Source organism: Protopterus annectens, chromosome 16.part0, assembly GCF_019279795.1.
Source record: "Protopterus annectens isolate FY-2018-M chromosome 16.part0, PAN1.0, whole genome shotgun sequence".
Lineage (NCBI taxonomy): Eukaryota > Metazoa > Chordata > Ceratodontiformes > Protopteridae > Protopterus > Protopterus annectens.
In genome coordinates, this window is record NC_056750.1 from 378,961,876 (window position 1) to 378,980,811 (window position 18,936).

The 18,936-nt window shown below is 40.4% G+C and overlaps 1 protein-coding gene across 1 annotated transcript in view; it reads right to left on the reverse strand.

The window, feature by feature from the left end:
* CNTRL (centriolin) overlaps positions 1-18,936 on the reverse strand; it is a 4,034,091-nt gene that overhangs the window by 475,165 nt on the left and 3,539,990 nt on the right. Inside the window, 1 exon segment of the mRNA XM_044058259.1 lies at positions 3,898-4,038. Coding sequence (XP_043914194.1) covers positions 3,898-4,038 — 141 coding nt within the window.

An 18,936-nucleotide genomic window follows, 5' to 3' on the forward strand; every position in this document is an offset into this window, starting at 1 on the left:
GATTCAGCAGAGATAGATTTTTGGGCAGACCACCCCACGCGCTGGCGAAGGAGTTCCATGATGTCTCCAAAGGAGACATCCTCAGGGGGTGACTAGGGTGAACCTTCCAACCTTCCCCTTCCATCAAATTGGTGTCTTCGGTAAGAGACTCTGGTGGGGAGTCTAAGTGCCTCCTTTTGCACGTACGTTTGCGAGGGACCTCCTCAGTGGGGATGTTTGGGGAGGACTTGCCAACATCTTGCTGCTCCCAAGAGGGAGCATCCTGAGGCAAAGAGGTGGCAGCCTGTCCCTGAGATCACAGAATGGCCAGATCCATGCCATAAACAAAGGGATCTGGGGCGGAATCCAAAGACAAGACAGTCAAGGGTCTTGAAGAAATCGAGAGAACCCTCTCCACCATGTCAAAAGCCGAAGGGAATGGACATCCTGAGAAAGGACAATAGGAGGAGCCGTCACCCCCTGACCTGATGGGGGAGCCAGACTCCAACAAACTCAGACCCGACACCAGCCCCTGGGATCTGACACTGAGGCTATGGCTCCGAGAGTCTGTCGGATCAGAGCTAGTCGGATCAGACCTGCTCAAGGTCATGACTGGTGTCAAGATACCATCTACACCGGCCCCTAGACAGTGACTGTCCTCAGATCCAAGGGCAATGAAACCAGAGATCAGATCGGAGAAGGAGTAATGGGGGTGAAAAAGGGCTGCATGCTCCCACTCCGGAGAAAGAGTGGGCAGACAAGACTCCTATCTGTATCTGGGTGCTGATGAACTTCTGGATCATCCTAGCCATCTCCGCTTCGCTAAGGCTATGGGTGGAATGGGAGGAAGAGGTGACCGACACCGGCGTGGAATGGTGGTGAGGAGAAGCCTGAGCCGGCGACCGGGTTCAGAGCTCCTCTGGCTCTGGAAAGAATTGAGGGGAATGGAACTGGGGAGATTCTGGCCTCAGAGCCAACCTAACTTTAGCTGGTGGGCCAGCCGAAGCTGTGCGATCTGGGGATCGCTTCTTTGGCCTATCCCTCTTGTAAGATTTGTCTCCATCCCCGTTCCTCTTAGCGGGACTTTGAGTTCCAGAAGCCGAGAAGGAGGCATGTGCAGAAGCTGGGACGGCAGGGTCTTGAGTCCCGGAGGATGAAGCGGGAAGAAGCTCCTTCAAAATAAGTTTGTTCTTCCTGTCCATGAGTGCCCGGGGATTAAACCTGGCACAGATGGAACATGAGGTCTGAAGATGGGCTATCACAAGACAAACGACACACACAGTGTGGCCATCGGCTGGGGAGAGCTTATGGCCACACTCTGTACATTTTCTGAAGCCGGGTTTGGGAGCTTTGGACATTGTCCCAACCTAAGGCCCAGCACACACTCAGTCACACAGTCCATGCAAACAGAGGAAAGTTAGAAGGGAAATAAATATATATATATATATATATATATATATATATATATATATGTGTGTGTGTATATATATATATATATATATATATATATATATATATGTGTGTGTGTGTGTGTGTGTGTGTGTGTGTGTATGTATATATATATATATATATATATATATATATATATATATATATATATATATATATATATATATATATGTGTGTGTGTGTGTGTGTGTGTGTGTGTATATATATATATATATATATATATATATATATATATATATATCTATATTTTTTTTTTTTTTTTAAACCAACAGAAAAGCGCGAGGGGAGGTAGAAAGCAGAGAAATAGCAGAACAGAGAAGAAAAGGGAAGATTTTTACCAAAAACAAGCACTTACCACTACTTTTACAGCAGACATGAAGTGCGGCAAATAAGATCTAAAGGGAGGAAGGAAACAGGAGCATTATGGGTAAGGGGAGGTGCTTTGAGCTCAGATCAGATGCTGGATATGCGGTCGAGTCGGATCTGAGATGGATCTGAGAATCCACAGGTTGAAGACCAAATGAAGACAACTTTAGATCAAACAATTTCTTCCAAATATAAAGAAGAAAAGTCTACTTAGCCAGAGCCAGTAAGAAGAGCACCTGATCTTGTTTAGTGGCAAACAAGACCTGGGGAGCTCTCCTAGTGCATGATGGGACAGGGTTTAGCCACAAGCTAGTGGATGACTTTGAGCTTGTGTATGAGGCCGAGTCGGATCTGAGGATCAGATCCGAACCAAGCTAGTAAGAATGAAGGCAAGATAAGACAACATCACATCTTGAGTTATGTTGTTTTTTTACCATATTAAAGTGTTTCATATACAAAATAATTGTTTTATGCAACTATTAGAGGAAATTCAGGAACAGTTTTTGTTCTAAAATTTCAGTATCCTTGCCACTGTTAAAGTTTTTTTATAGGCTGCAACTGTCCAAACAGGTACTGTTTAGCCAGTGACAGGTGGCAACTCCAAATAAAGTAGAAAGACTGACCAGTAATAATTCCAAGATTTTATCTGTAAAATGAATCCAATACTGGACATGAATTCTGGTAAATGAATAAAAAAAATATTACCGGTGAAGAAAGGTAGGAATAAACATAAAACTGTACATGATTTTGTTCAGACAATGTGTCTGACTTTGAGGGAAACTATTGGCAGACTGAGTACTTCAGATCTTTGTAGTGAAGGGCGAAAAGAATTAGCATTCAAGAAAGTAAGTCACTGGTGGCATCTTCTAACAGAATAAATCAAAAATAATTTCATCTGGTTTTACAGAAACATTTTAGATTTACAGATTCGGAAAAGGAATCTTCAAAGAGTTATCCTTTACCGCTGTTGCTTGTAAATAAGTGCTCAATACAGGTAGTCACTGAAAACGATACAGGAGCTGTGGAGGAGCCAGCCAAGGAACAGGATACCATGTCTTTACAATACACACACACACACACACACACACACACACAGACACGCAGACACACAGACACGCAGACACACAGACACACACACGCACACACCAATACTCCCAACAAGCTAAGATGCTGAGCTTGATCCTTCATAAATAGTTATCACAAATCCTTGCACCAAAGTAGATCTCACTTAACTAAGGCACCTAACAAAAAGTAAGGAGGCAGGGATAACAGACCTTGAGGGCAAGAGCTGCCAGAAGTATCTCATGTGTTGTGCTGAGTTTAATAACAGAACATGTATACGTCAGTGGTGCTGGAGATGGGGAATGATACTGCTCAATTACAAGCAGTACATCAGAGGAACGTAGGGAAGATGTGCTGTTCTGCTAGCTAAATGCCACAGTGCTCAAAATGTGATGAGTACCAAACACCAAGAAGGTAACCAGACTTTGCCCTGTAGACTGAAAAAGTGATTTTAGTGACATTTTCTGTCACACTGAGTTTTTTTGTCCCCCCTTAATTCACACCTTCTGGACTTCTACTTCAATGCTAATGTCCACTGTCAGGTCTCTCAGCCCCTCATTTCATCCCCTGGACTACCACCAATTTTCAGGCTGGGGCCGGTTCTTGCCAGCAATTCCTTCTGCAAGGGGAAGGCTTGTTTTCACATAACCCGCCCTCTTGTTCCTGCCCCCCCATGCTCATCCTGGAAACTTCTGAGGGGTATTCCATTCAAGAAGCTCCGAGATGAATGCCCCTCTTCCCTGGGATAGGCACTCTCATCTTTACTTGCCAATGCTTCAAATGTTCAGACTGTTAATTTTACCTGGGACATAGTTAGGACTTTATTCCTCATCTGTATCACAGCACTGGCTCATCACATTAAATTCCTGATACAGAAAGAAGTTAAAAAGAGTACTGTTTGTGTTGAAACAACAGATTATTAAGGAATACTCTGGCTGAATTTAAAAGAAAAAGAAAATTAAACTAACATTAAATTAAAAGCAATCTCAGCATTTTAATTATTAAAATATGCAAATAAAAGCCATCCTGTGTATTCTTTACCTGCTTTTTGAGTTCAAAATATTCCACTCTCATCTGATCGAGTTCCTTCATAAGCCGTTTGGCCCTTTCATGATTGTCATGTGCTGCCTGCTCTATTGAAGCCATTTCTTTCTGAAGGCAACTATTTTCATGCTTTTCCTCCTATTCATAAAAGGAAATAATAATGACAACAGGAGGGAATTGAAAACTCTAAACATATAATGCAGTTAATAAAACAGAACATAAAAAGCTGACTGATGTTTCATGGCATAAAAAATAGAATCATACAACTACCAGAACAAAACACTCTTTTACAAAATGTTACTGGAAGATTTCGCAAATACAAAAGATCCAGAACAGATCCTGATCCATTGCTTTTATCTTGTACACCCAAAGAGAGATCTCCACAGAATATTTTTGATCATATGTGTCTTTTGAAGGATATGAGGCTATAAGATTTATCCAGCTAAGACATAGTTAGTGAGAATAAATTACACACCCTTGCATGAGTCCTTTGGTATCTTTTTTTTTAATCTGACAGAGGCTATAGTCTATTGAGGACTTAAGTTCACAAGCACAGTGCAGGACTCAGTGGCTATAAAGGGGAAATAAAGCAATATATTCAGAGATGGGGATGGTTCTTCAATTGGACTTTAATCAGCACGATAAGGGCTTCCCTTTCACCACAGCAAAACATTATGCTGGAAATAAAGAAGACAGTCTCAGACTTCATATCGGTAGTACCCAAACCCAGATGTTCTTGGGACCTGCTAAAATTGCCTATATAACTGGGCAGCCAAGCAGTTCTGGACTTTGAGATATATATATGAAAGCAGCAAGGTGCAAGTCAGTTTATTTACTTCTTGTCCCTTCACATGAAAGGACATTCTACTCGACCAGATGGGAAGGTTAGACTCACTGTATAAAATGCTACTGGTTAAGAAACAACGCCATTACTTAAGCACAATATGATACTGAAAGAATTCTTTGTAGTACTGAATGGGATATTTAACAACAACACAGGACGGATGGCATCATTGTGTATAATTAAGATGTATAATAAGACAGGGATCTACAAGTACGGGATGATACATCTCTTAAAGAGTTAGGTTTATAGGCTAACAACCACTAAGGCCCTCATAAACCTAGCTGTACAACCCAAATGTGACTCACAAATTTGAACTATATAGGGGTGATTTACTGACTGCCTCTGTCCATCACGGACATAGGTGCCAGACAAGGGTGAATTTCCATTTACCCATCCATTGTTCCAAGTTGCACTTAAATAGTGATAGGAAAGAACTCTGCTTTACATACATGGGGAGCTGTTTCAGAACATGTGAATTTTCTGAGAAACATAACTCTTCAACATACTGGCTGACAGGTTCAGTGCAAACTTCTCCCCCCCCTCCCCCCCAAAAGGAGAGATATCTATACCAAATGAGTGCAGCCCCCCAAACATCTCCAGTGCCCAAGTGAGAACTGCTCTCTCCAAAGCAAAAAACACAGCATCCATGGGACCCGATGGTGTCCCCGGCTGTGTGCTCCACGAACTCAATGAGGAATTAAACCCGCAGCTAGGACAGCTGTTTAATCAAAGTCTTACCTCTGGATACGTACCCAGGGAGTGGCGCACTGCAACTGTGGTCCCCCCTCCCAAAAGCGGGGCCTCCCCAGACCCTGGAAATTACCGCCCATTAGCTTGACAAGCCTTATCTGCAAAGCCATGGAGAGGATCATAATGGACCTCATAAATAAAGACATAGGAATTTGCAGACTTTGGATCCAACCCAGTTTGGCTTTGTCAAAGGCAGATCATGCCTTTTAAACTTGGTTGACTTTTTGAAACAGTCACCAAAGCCATTGATGAGGGAAAGGCAGTCCATACAGCCTACCTCGATCTGGCTAAGGCCTTGATACAATACCCCACTCGGGTATCATTGAAAAACTCATCAGCTTAAATGTTAACCCATACATCACAAGATGGGTTGCAAACTGGCTGAGTGACAGAACCCACAGGGTCAGAGTTGCTGGCGCCATGTCAGACTCAAAGCCTGTCACAAGTGGTGTCCCACAGGGCTCAGTCCTGGGCCCACTCTTGTTTGGCAACTACTTTTCCAAGTACAAGCAAACACAGGAGGGTTATGGCTGACAAAGTTTGCAGATGACTGCAAACTGGCCATAGTAGAAAACACATCTGACACAGATATCCTTCAGAAGGGTCTCACAGAAGCGGATAACTGGTGCCAGAGCCACGCCTAAAGTTAAATGCCAAAAATGCATAGTCATACCCTTCGGGAAAACAAGGTTACCCCTAGCTACCAAATAGGTGGCAATCCACTGAGCACAGAAGAAGTTATCAGGGACCTGGGGACCCAGGTTGATAGTAGTCTGTCATTCGACACCCATGTAGCTAAAGTAGTTAGGAAGTCCTTCTACATTGCCCACCTTATCATGAAGGGATTCTCATCTAGATCAAGGGAGGTCATAGTCTCCCTTTACTCATCACTCATCAGACCAATGATTGAGTACAATGCCCCATTCGGAATGTATCTGACCCAACACTTGCAGCAGCTGGAGAGGCCACAAAAGTTCCTCACCAAAAGGATAAAGGGTCTCAAAAATCTGTCCTATGCTGCCCGACTGAAAGAACTCCAGCTCTATTCAGTGCTCAGAGGTGACCTTTGCCTAACATACAAGGCCATGTCAAACCCAGATTTGATGAATATGCTTCACCTCAAAAAATCTAGATCCATCAGAGCCACAAGGGCGGGAGACTTGAACCTCGACACGGCTATTAATAGGACGTGCTGGAGGGATAGACTCATCACCCAAAGACTCCCTATGCTGTGGAACAAAATCCCGGTACATGTGAGGCAGAGCACCTCGCTGGCCTTGTTCAAGAGAAATCTTGACCAATGGATGGGAGATCGCAGATATACCCCAGGAATTACCTCAGTGTCACTGCTCGACAGAGGCACAGCAAAATAATGGGTATAGTTCCCCATACTAAAGGGGTGGCGTAAGCCACAAAACAATGGGCTAGGCTTATAAATGCCCTCGGGCAGATAGCCTAGTATGAACCTATGAACCTATGAACATGTCCTATTTACATCACAAGCAAAATTTAGGTCTTTTGATCTAGTAGTTCTGACACTGTTTATTTTGTGAGTGTGCAAAAGGTTCATCAAAACAGGGTCTAGGCATGCCTTGTATGCAAGGCAAAGATCACCTCTCAGAAGTCACTATGATACCGAGTAGGGAAACTGGGCTTTGAGACAATCAGCATAGGACACTGTGTTTATTCCCTGTATTCTTTTTTAAAGGAGCCTTTGTGGACATTTCAGTTGCTTCATGTGTCTGGTCAGGTACATAGTGAAGGGGCCATTGATTAAGAGGGGTCTTATGAGGGACAAATACAGTGGTATGATTAAGTCTCTGAATCTAGATTCCATGTCCTTGCTTATAAATTGAGCAACATAGAAGGATTTTCTTACTACCTTGTACGTGTGTTGGTCGAAGGCTAGTCTACTATCTTCTACATGAATTCCCAGATCCCTAACTACTGACTCAACTTTTAGGAGTGTTTTATTGATGACCCAGTTATCTGGGGTGGCCAACTTCTCAAAAGGTACTATAATGCAATTCTAGGTACTTAGTTTTAAGCCATGGCTTTGGCACCAATCGTTTGTCTGTGTTAGACAATCCTGAAGGGTGTTCATGTCTTTGGGGGATTCAAAATCTGCTACCAGTTTGCAGTCATCTATCAACTTGGTTACCAACAGGCCTTTGACATCCCAGAAGTAGACGCCAAAGAGGAATGGGGCTAGCACAGAGACCTAGGGTACTCCATTGATGACCGGCTTCTTTGTGGAGGTGGCCTCACCAATTCTACCCTCCTAGCTCCAATCAGTGAGCCAGCTATCTATCTAGCATGTTATAAAGGGTTTATACCCAGTCTGTAAGTTTGCTCACAATGCCCAAGTAGGGTATTATATCACATACTTTAGCTAGATCTAAGTAGGCAATACATACCATCTTTCCCCTCACCCACTGCCTTAGAGACCTTTTCAAAAAAGTCCACCAGATTCAGTAAGCATTACCTTCATCTGACAACACCAATCTGTGATGGATCAAGTGTCCAGAGGTCTCCTACATCCTTGTTGAGAATCTCCATGATAATTCTTTCCATAGTTTTGCAAATAAGATTAGTCAGACTAATGGGTCTGTAGTTTCCAGGAACTGTTGAAGGTCCAACCTTATGAAGGGGATGACCACTGCAGTCCTCCATTCACATGGCACACAGCCTGTTTTAAGACTATAGTTAAATTATTACTCCAAGGATCCTGATAAGTCATATTTTAGACTGTTCATGAGGCATCCTGGGATTTTATCGGGGCCCACTGGGGCCATGTTCTTGGCTTTAGCGAGTACAGCCAGTACATTCTGCCTAGCTACAGTTGGAGGGGTTACGTTTGAGGGTATTTTTGGAGGGGTAAAAATTGGAACTGAATTTGTCTGCTAATAGGTTATATCACCAGGTTCGGTGAATATGGCAACATTAACCACTACTTCAGTACACTGCTGTGTGCTGACCTTGAGGCTTCTGACATAGCTGAAGAAATCTTTATGGTTATCCTTCACATGGGAGGATATCTTAACCTCAAAGCTGGTTTTGCTTGACCTAATTAGACCTCTTAGTTGCCTGTTTAGTTTGATGAGAGAGATTTTATCTTTATGGGAATTACCTATCTTGATATTTGCCATAATTGTTTTCCTTGTATATCCTGTTTAATTTGGGATGCCACCAGGGCAGTTTCTTTATGGGGTTAGTCCTAGACTTACTAGGTACAGCAGGCTCTGTGTCGCCATTAACTAGCTGAATAGAGTTTCTGAGAGCAATTCACCATAGGCTGCTGTGTTGTCAGGGTTTGAAGGGGCACTGAATTTTGACAAACCATCACTTAATAAAAGGTAATTTGCCTTAGAGTAGTTCCTGTTATTGGTTTTAATGGGATTACAGAGTTGATTTTGATTTCAAAGGAGACAGCTTTATGGTCGGGCCTTACAAGGGAGGACGAGACGAGACGTGGGGGGGCATTCTCCTATCTTTATAAGCACAAGGTTCAGTATGTTGGTGCCTCTAGTGGGCCTATTCACTATTTGATGAAGGGTGTTTGTATTTATGAAGTCCAGGAATCTTTGTGTCTGTAGATTTGAAGCCATGTAGGATTCCCAGTCTATAGAGGAATTATTAAAGTCTCCTATAAGTAGAGTGTTAAATTGAAAAATTAAGTGTCTCCAGTAGGTCCAAGTATACACTGTGAACTTCTTGGGACATGGAGGGTGACCTATGGCTGGCAAGGATATGATACAGAATCTTATCTATGGTGACCTGCGCATCATCCTGTTTGACCACCCTAGAGGTAAACTTGTTATTAATGCACACTGAGACACTTCCAACATTAGCCCTTGTCTGTGCAGCTACTGGTCTAAAAGTGTGGAAGGCAATGATACCTTGCACTGTCAGGGTGCTCTCTGCCACTTTAAACCATGCCTTGGTAACTGCACAAATGTCTATATTCTCCAGTGTGAAGAGGACTTGGAGGGAGTGTGGGTTTTTTTATATTTAGGTTCCTAGCACTGAACAGTAAAATACAGTTTTGTACAAATCTTACCATAACAGAAGATGTCCCTCTCTTCACTGTTGCAGTATTCATGACTGAGGAGATCTCCTGTGAAGGACAGCCCAACATCTGGTCAGTATACCAAAGCCTTTTAGCACAGGTGCAGTATGCCACACATGTACACTTCTCACGCAAGGAGTAGGGCATAAAGGTGACATACAGACGCACACATTCAGAACTGAAAAAGCCCCAGGAAGTACAGAATGTCCCTAGTGACAAGAAATAACATGTGAATCCAAAAGAAAAGGAAGAAGGGCCCATACAAAGACTGCTATGGTGTTATTAGATGCCGTGAGTCAGGATACACTAACAATAGAAGAATTTGAGTATCTGAGGGTTGAGGGTCCAAAAATCTCTGTGATTTTTGGAATACTCAAGATACACAAAAATCAATAATACCCCTCCCCCCATTTAAACTAATTGCTGCAGACCATGGCTCTAAAATTTAACCCCTTGCTGCATTTGTAGATTACTACTCGCAGGTGGCGGTACAGGGCAATCCATATATTTTAAGAGACTTGTGGCACTGCCTTGAACAGTTAAGAACAGTGGAGTTAAATCAAGATTACTTACTTGTGGCTACAGATGTGGTGAACCTGTTCACTGTAATCCCTCATGAGATTGGTCTAATATACTTTGCAGAGTGCTTGACATGGAGTGGCCATTTAGATCAAACAAGAGTCAATTTATTAGCTGATTTGCTGGAGGTAGTGCTTAAAAACAACTTCCTGTGTTTTGAGGGAGAATATTTTAGGCAAAAATCAAGAGTAGCGATGGGTGCTAAATGTGACTTGGTTTTTGCAAATCTTGTTTTAGCGGAATGGGAAAGGAGAAATGTATTTTCTTCTCCCTATATGTCCAAGATCCTAACCTGTTACAGGTTTATGGATGACATACTGATTTTATGGACAGGCACACACGGAAGAAGTGTTGGAATTTATGGAATATCTTAATGGCACTACACATTTTCCAAAGTTTACCTACAGGGTCCACTTTAATGAAATAGATTTTTTTGGATATTTTGTTAACAAAGGACATGGACACCAGGGAATTTTCCTTCAGCATTTTTAGAAAAAAGACCTATGCTAATATGTTGCTACACTTTGAAAGTTATCATCCTGAGTATCAACGCAAGACTGTAGTAAAGGGGCAGATGGTCAGACTGTCAACACTAGTCAATAAAGATGAGAAATTTATGGATGAAATGTTCACCCTTATAGGAATGTTTAGAGAGAGGAGTTACACCATCAAATTCCTTTTGTCGGTTAAGAAACAGGTAGTCAAGAATCGTGCTACTAGGTTTGGCCCCATTTTGAAAGGAGAACAGAGCACTGCAGTAAATAATCAACATGATAATTTTAGTAAAGATGTCATGATAGTGCCATTTAATCAGGATGCCCTACAACTGAAATTTAGCATGAACAAAATATGGGGAGAACTTTTTGATGATGATTTACAGAACAAACTAGGGATGGAACCCAAAATTGTCTACAACAGAGGAAAGAACATCAAAGAAATTCTAGAGAAAGATGCAGACAAATTAAATATAGATACGTATCTAGAATATACAAATGTGGAGTTTGCATTAGCTGTAGATTCATCAATGATGGGTCATATGTTCAAATTGAGTCATATGGTAGAAATTTACAGTGCCCTGGCCATTGCAACTGCAACACGAAATGTGTTGTTTATATTGCCACGTGTGTTTCATGTCCTGCATTTTACATGGGCAAGACTATCAGAAAATTACATAACAGGATTATTGAGCACAATAGAGACATTGGGGTTGGTAAGGAGAGCAGCGCTTTATATATGCACAGCAGGGAGTGTGCTAACTTCAAAATATTTATATTTTTTGTTATAGATAGAATTGTGATAAATGCAAGAAGGGGTGATGCAGACCTCGAGTTGCAGGTTAAGGTAACAAAGTGGCAACTAAGACTCAATGCCAGGGTCAAGCCAGGTATTCATGACAATATTTCAATTTCTTGCATTTTGAAACAAAGAGCAATATGTATTTGAATCATGGTGGCTCCCTTAGAATGATGCAGTGGCATGTATCTACATTTTAGACATATAAAAAACTTTTTAGTATTCGCATTTAGAGTTTTTACTTGGTATCTATTTATTTACTTTTCAGATTTCAATGTTGGGCTGATGCAATAAGTGTCATTTTTTAAGTTTTTTATCATTACTTTATTTGTATTTTTGTGTATATACATGCTTTACCTATTTTGCACAATTTATAGGCAATAAGGAGTGTTTCAAACAATCAGGAAATGATGTTTTTCACCTGCTTCCTATTTAAACTTGCACTGAGTGACTGCCTATCAGACTCTGCTGATGCCTAGATAAAGAAGGCAAAAGCGCTTAGTCGGTGGTGTCTGTTTATTGTTTTTACTACATTAAAGTGCCGTTTTACTGCGGAAGTGCGGTATTTTGTTTTTTATTTTTACTTTTATTTAGAGTTACCAGATCATGCTCGTACGATTCGTGGGATTAGTTTCTTATAAATGTAAAGATCTTATCAGAACAAAGGTCAAAGTTTTACGTAGATCACTTATTGTAATTAGTTTGTTCTTAGTAATTCCCTTTCTGTACTTTTACTTCTGCATCTTTTACAACTGTATGCTGTATTTTTACTATACGTGCATTCCTTTGAGATTTTCTCCCCAGGCCTCCGCTGAAAAAGGAACTGTGTCCAGTCGGACTTTCCCGGTAAACAAATGTAAAATAAATAAATAAAAGAATAACAAAATTAAATGGCTTTAGAAATCCAGGAAGAGAAGGTTTGATTAGAAACATAAACCCAAAGACCTGGGATAAAAGGAAACAAAAAGATGTTCTGATTTGTAAATAACTTTCGTTTTATCCCAATAATAACAAAAACAAACCCAACTGCAGCAACCAAACGAAACTCTAAAATTCCCCAGAGCAGGCAGAAGACAGCTCAATATGCAGCTAAATCCAAAAACTTGATGAACCAGCAAGTAATCGTACCAAAAAACTTTATTATAGAGAAAGATAGTGATTTCACGGTAATACCATACCGCTTCTTCAGACAAACATGAATGGTGACAGAAATACTTATATGCAAATTACATCATCTCAAACAGCTTAACAGCCAATAAAACAAACATTCATGCAGCCACATTCTCAGCTTAAAGGCATATAAAGTAGATAATATTTACTAGCATAAAATCTAATAAAAAAATAAAAAATAATAATAAAAACATTAGCACAAATAGATAAAACATGAAAGATATTCATAAATAAGTAAACAAACAACAATAAACACCCTACAGCCATTTATTCCTTAATACAGGCTTAATAGGGACATGATCATTCAACCCCATAGCTAGGTGTGCCCCCAACCTCAAGATCCACTCTAACTCGCCCACCTCAGTACGAGTCACTATATCACCATCTCGCAGACCTGAGCTGAACACACACAATACCTGGAAGACAAAGTTGTGTTCAGGGCCAGTAGACAAAACAAGTTTCGCTAAGGCACTAAAATCATATTGCTTCTTCATGCAATACACATGGTCCCTAATTCCTTCTTTTAAGCTCCTGTTTGTCTTACCAATGTAGAATTTATAACAGCACTGACAATGTCCTAAGTAAACCACATTCCTGGTGGAGCAATCAGCAGATGCCCTCAACTTCCACAAGTAGCCTGTGACAGGGTGCCTAAAGAACCTAGACTCATCTATAAACTGACAAAAATTGCATTTATGACATTTAGATGTACCCATCAAAACTTGGGATCCAGACATAACATGTCTAGGAAAACATAACTGTTGCCTTAAATTACTGTGGTTCTTATATACAAATCTAGGGCCATCTGCTAATATATCTGAACATCTGCTATTAGTCTGTAAAACATGTCAGTTCCTGGTAACTATATCTTTCACCATATTTACACCATGGGAAAATTTCAAAACAATGGGAGGACAACAATACCTACGAGGTGATCTAATTGATTGCCTATATAGAGCAGAAAAATACGACCATGCTCTACTCTCATGCTCGTTGGTTATTCTGGCACAAGCTTGATCAACTTCAACTTGGGTATAACCCCTGATGGCAAACTCTTTCTTCAAATCTGACAAACTTCCTTCAAAGTCAGAAGTAGTACATGACAACCTCGAGATCCTAAAGGCATGACCTCTCACAATGTTCCCAAATATATGTTGTGGATGCATAATCTGCCTGTGGAGATATGATGGTCTATAACAGTCCTTCCTATGCATCCTGGTCAGCATTTTGCCATTCTCCAGCCGGATGTTCACATCCAAAAAGTCAACAGTGACTTGGGAACAAGTGAGGGTAAATTTAAAAAAAAATACTACTATTATTTAAAGAATAAAGAAAATGTCAAACTTTTGCTTGTTGCCTTTCCAACCAATAAACATGTCATCAGGGTGGCCTAATGGTTAAGGTATTTGCCTTACAAACACAAGGTACAGGGTTTGAATCTCACAGGGGATAATTGGTTAGGCTTAAAATGGCTCGCAAGGGCAGTTAGCCTAGTACTAATCTATGAACCTATGAATCAACACAATGTCTATATATGGCAATATGACCTCTGTGTTGTCCCAATACATGATGGAATTCCCATTCTGACATCACCAAATTGGTGTAATAATTAGCGTAGCTGGTCCCCATTGCCATGCCAGATTATTGCCACTAACATTTATCCTGAAACATAAATATATTATTGTTCAAGGACCAGCTCTAGAAGCATGCACAAGAAGTCAATATGCTTCATGTCAAATTTATTACTCCTAGCCAAAACTGCCCTGACCATACTAATGCCTTCCTGGTTAGGAATGCATGTAAACAAGGATACAACGTCTATCGTCACTAAAAATTGAATATCCGACACATCCCCCTCACTGGTCACATTATATAAATCTCTCAAAAAGTTTTCAGTATCTTTCAATACAACTTCACTCATATCAAGAGCTATTCAAAGTTGTTTGTCCAAATAAATGGACATAGCCTGAGCCAACCAACCACTCCCAGCTACAATCGGTCTAAACTGTGGGAGTGTAGGGTGTTTGTGGATCTTGGGTAAGCCATGAATCCGAGGAACAACAGGAAATTCAGTAATAAAATAATCAAATAGTTCCGTGGTAAGTAAACCTAGATTAAAGCATTCAAGTAAACAATTATCTATTCTATTCTTCATCACACTCACAATATCAGCTCCCACATTAATATATGTATTAATATCAGACAGCATCTGATTCATCATATCATAATAATATCCAGAATCTAATATCACTACACAGCTGGCTTCGTCTGCCGGGCGGATGGCTATATTTTCATTCTTAATCAAATCATTCAAAGCTTGTTGTTCAAATCTAGTTAGATTATTACAACTTGTCATCTGTATTCTATCAATGACTTGATATATTTCCTTCTCACAAACTGTGAGGAAGACATTAAGTGCTGGTGTAAAAACACTAGGTTTCCTAAAAACTTTAAATTCAGTATCCTGCCTCTCAGAAATATTAGGTCCATCATCAAAAAACATACGTAAAGACAAATTACTTGCAAACAAACGTAAATTAATCATACAGTCAACAAAATCCACTTTAGCTGCGGGTATAAACGATAACTCTTTCGACAATACTGACAATTCATGCTGTGTTAAAACATGTCTGGAAATATTCCAAACTAAGTTGTGGCTCCCAACCCCCACATCTTTTTCAAGGAGCGGTTCTGTTGGACAGAAGGGGGTTCTTTGCATTTCTGTCCTTTCTGTGTTTCGTTGTCAAAAGAGTATTTCCTCCCCGTACGAATAGGGAGGGGCAGAATCAGAAAATCCAGCTGAGACTGTGGGGCAGTATCTTCCTTCTAACCACTGGACACAAGTCATTGTGAGTAGCTGGTTCAGTACTTATAGTAACACCAGGACAGTCCAATCATTGGTGTGGAATACACTGAGTTATGAGACTCCAGTGAAGTCACTTCAGTGCATAAATTCCCACCCATGTTCATGGTCATCAGAGGGCTCAACAACAGCTCCCTGCACAGGGGCTGAAACTGAAGTGGATGATGCCAAAATCCGTTTCTTTGCCCCCTCAGTAGGAACAGAAGAATCTCTATTATCAGTACGATTAACAGTATGCTGTGTTCTAGGCCATGGAAAGACATGCTGGTTATGAAAATCAGTGATGTCCTGAACCAGCTTTTCTTCTTCACATTTAGGAGACGTCATTCATATGCATTCACTTTTTCTATGATGTCATTAAGAAAAATATCTGAAGCATCCAGTCCCAAACATTGTGTCAGCTCACACTGCTCTTCTCTAATCTGTTTGGCTAATTCAGCCTCAACAGGTGAGAAGTGCTCGATCAAAAGTTTCAAATGGGCACAACCTGTATACAAATTGATCTTCTGCCAACTGGCCAAAAGGTCTGGATAGGTGTTCCCATAGGTCGGCATGTTCAAGACACGTAGGCCTCTGGGAATAACATGATGTTCCAAACAAGCCTCAAGGTGGAATCGTTGGCATTGTAACCTTTTAAACTTGTATAAATTATTCTCAAGATTTTTTCTCACCTCACAAGCCTTATTGTTCATGGTACACAAAGCATTCTGATCAGTGTCCAGTCGCAAATCCTCCATGCACAGAGGATTTTGATGAATATTCAAAAAATTATGCAGTCTGTTCATTACAGTCAGATTTCCCAATTCTGAAGCGTTTTCCGCCATAGCCGCAAACTGTATAACCAACAAAAACAAACCCAACTGCAGCAACCAAACGAAAAAACTATATAAAATGTAAAACTGTAAAATTCCCCAAAGCATGCAGAAGACAGTTTGATATGGAGCTAAATCCAAAAACTTGATGAACCAAGTAATTGTACCAAAAAACTTTATTACAGAGAAAGAAAGTTAGCGCTTTCATGGTAATACCATACCACTTCTTAGTGCCTTAGCAAAACATGTTTTGTCTACTGGCCCTGAACACAACTTTGTCTTCCAGGTATTATGTGTCATCAGCCCAGGTCTGCAAGGTGGTGATATAGTGACTCATACCGAGGTGGTCGAGTTAGAGTGGATCTTGAAGTTGGGGGCACACCTAGCTATGGGGTTGAATGATCATGTCCCCATTAAGCTTGTATTAAGAAATAAACGGCTGTAGGGTGTTTATTGTTGTTTGTTTACTTATTTATGAATATCTTTCATGTTTTATCTATTTGTGCTAATGTTTTTATTATTATTTTTTATTAGATTTTATGCTAGAAAATATTTACTTTATATTTAAGCTGAGAATGTGGCTGCATGAATGTTTGTTTTATTGGCTGTTAAGCTGTTTGAAATGATGCCATTCGCATATAAGTTATTCTGTCACCATTCATGTTTGTCTGAAGAAGCGGTATGGTATTACCGTGAAAGCACTAACTTTCTTTCTCTGTAATAAAGTTTTTTGGTACGATTACTTGCTGTTCATCAAGTTTTTGGATTTAGCTGCATATCGAGCTGTCTTCTGCCTGCTTTGGGGAATTTTACAGTTATCCCAATAATATATGAGCTGTCTAAGCAAATCCAAGGTGTGAAGAACCTTCTTACTGGCTGACTTCTGAGAAGAAAAAAAGGAAGGCAAATGACTAGACTGGTTAAGAGGCAACTCACTGACCATCCTGGGCATAAAATAAGGGATAGTACAAACAGACACCCTGTCTCTGCTGAAAACTAAGAAAAAAAAAAAACAACCACAAGAGCCTGAAGTTCACTGAGGTGAGAGCCAAAAGAAGAAGAGTCTTCCAAATACAATGTTGTAAGGAAGCTGAAGCAGCAGGCTCAAAGAGACTGAATCTATTTTTCAAAACAAAACTGAGGTCCCAGGAAGGCAGAATAGGCTTCCTGGGATGCCTGATATGGAAGATGCCTTTAAGAAATTGCTTGACCTCAAATTTAGATGCCAGGGGTGAAGTCAAGAACAGCCAAGCAGAAACTGCTGACAGGTGAGCTTTAACTGAATAGTATGCCAGCCCAGTATGGAGCAGATCACACAAATAAGAGAGAACCAGAGGAACCTCCATCTTTTTTTAATTTCTTCAAGTCTTTTGGGTTTCTAATACCATGATGGGAATGGACCCCATTCCTAAATACAATTAAAGTTCATGAAATTAGTACTGTTTCAATCTTTGATGTCAGCCAGAAGTGCTCTTTGCAGCACCCACAATGTGCCTAGTAATGACTCTGCAATTCATATGGGGTTACATGCATTGGTATCATAACTAAATATGATTGTAGAATCTTCTTCATAAGACCCATTGCTCCTACTACTATTGGAACTGTCTGTGTACCTTTCTTCCACATTGTTCTCATTTATGCCTGCAAATCCTGATATTTTATGACTTTGTCTCGCTGTATGCAAGACACTGTAAGTCAGTGTGGTGATTTCAATGATCAGTGCTACTTTTGTCTTCTTTTCATGGACCACTATACCTGGTTTTCTCGCATCTGTCTTTTGAACTGTTGGAAAAGGGTGATCCCATGTGATATAGACCATCATTTTCTATGATGCTTTGTGGCTCAGGTTTGCAGTGCTTTTCAGCCACTTCAATAACATAATGTTTGCACAATCCCCAGTGCAACAGTCTTGCCAGATTATTATGCCTTTCAGTATACAGTCCTTCTGCCATTAGTTATGTCACAACCAGCAATGAGGTGTGCGACTGTTTCCAATTCTGATTAACAAAACGTACATTTTTTTCTGCTTCTCTGATATGTTCAATGGACTTTGTAAACCAACATGTACGTAGCCCTCTATCTTGGGCCACCAATATTAATCTTTCATCGCTTGGTTCAAATTTGCCTCCTTAAACATTCCTGTGTTCGATCCAGATCAACATGAGGTTCTTCCAGAAGTTTTCTATGCTTGCAACTCTATTTATGCATTTTCTACATTTCTTGCATTTTCATCTGATCCTTCATCTTATATTCTTTCTTTTGTTTTTTAGCACATTCAGTTGCTGCTTGATTTTTATCTACTTCTGGTTTGATTTCCATTCCTGCTTGACGCCAATATGCTTCTGCTAGACTAAGCAGGGAAGTCATCCTAGATTTATTCTCCTCATGTTTCAAAACTTTCACTACATTTGGGTCTTGTGAGGTCAGCAGACATGTGCAGTCCCACAATTGCAGATCTATACATGTAATCAATTTCATGGAGGCCCATCCCTCCTTTGGAACAAGGAACATGTAATCTTGGTATTTTTATAAATCATTTGGTGAGCATGAAGCAGCCTTCTTGTTTTACTGTCGAATTTATCCAACATGTTTTGGGGCCAATCAATCACTCCAAAACTATAAGTTAGGACAGGAAGAGCAAATTGGTTTACAGTTT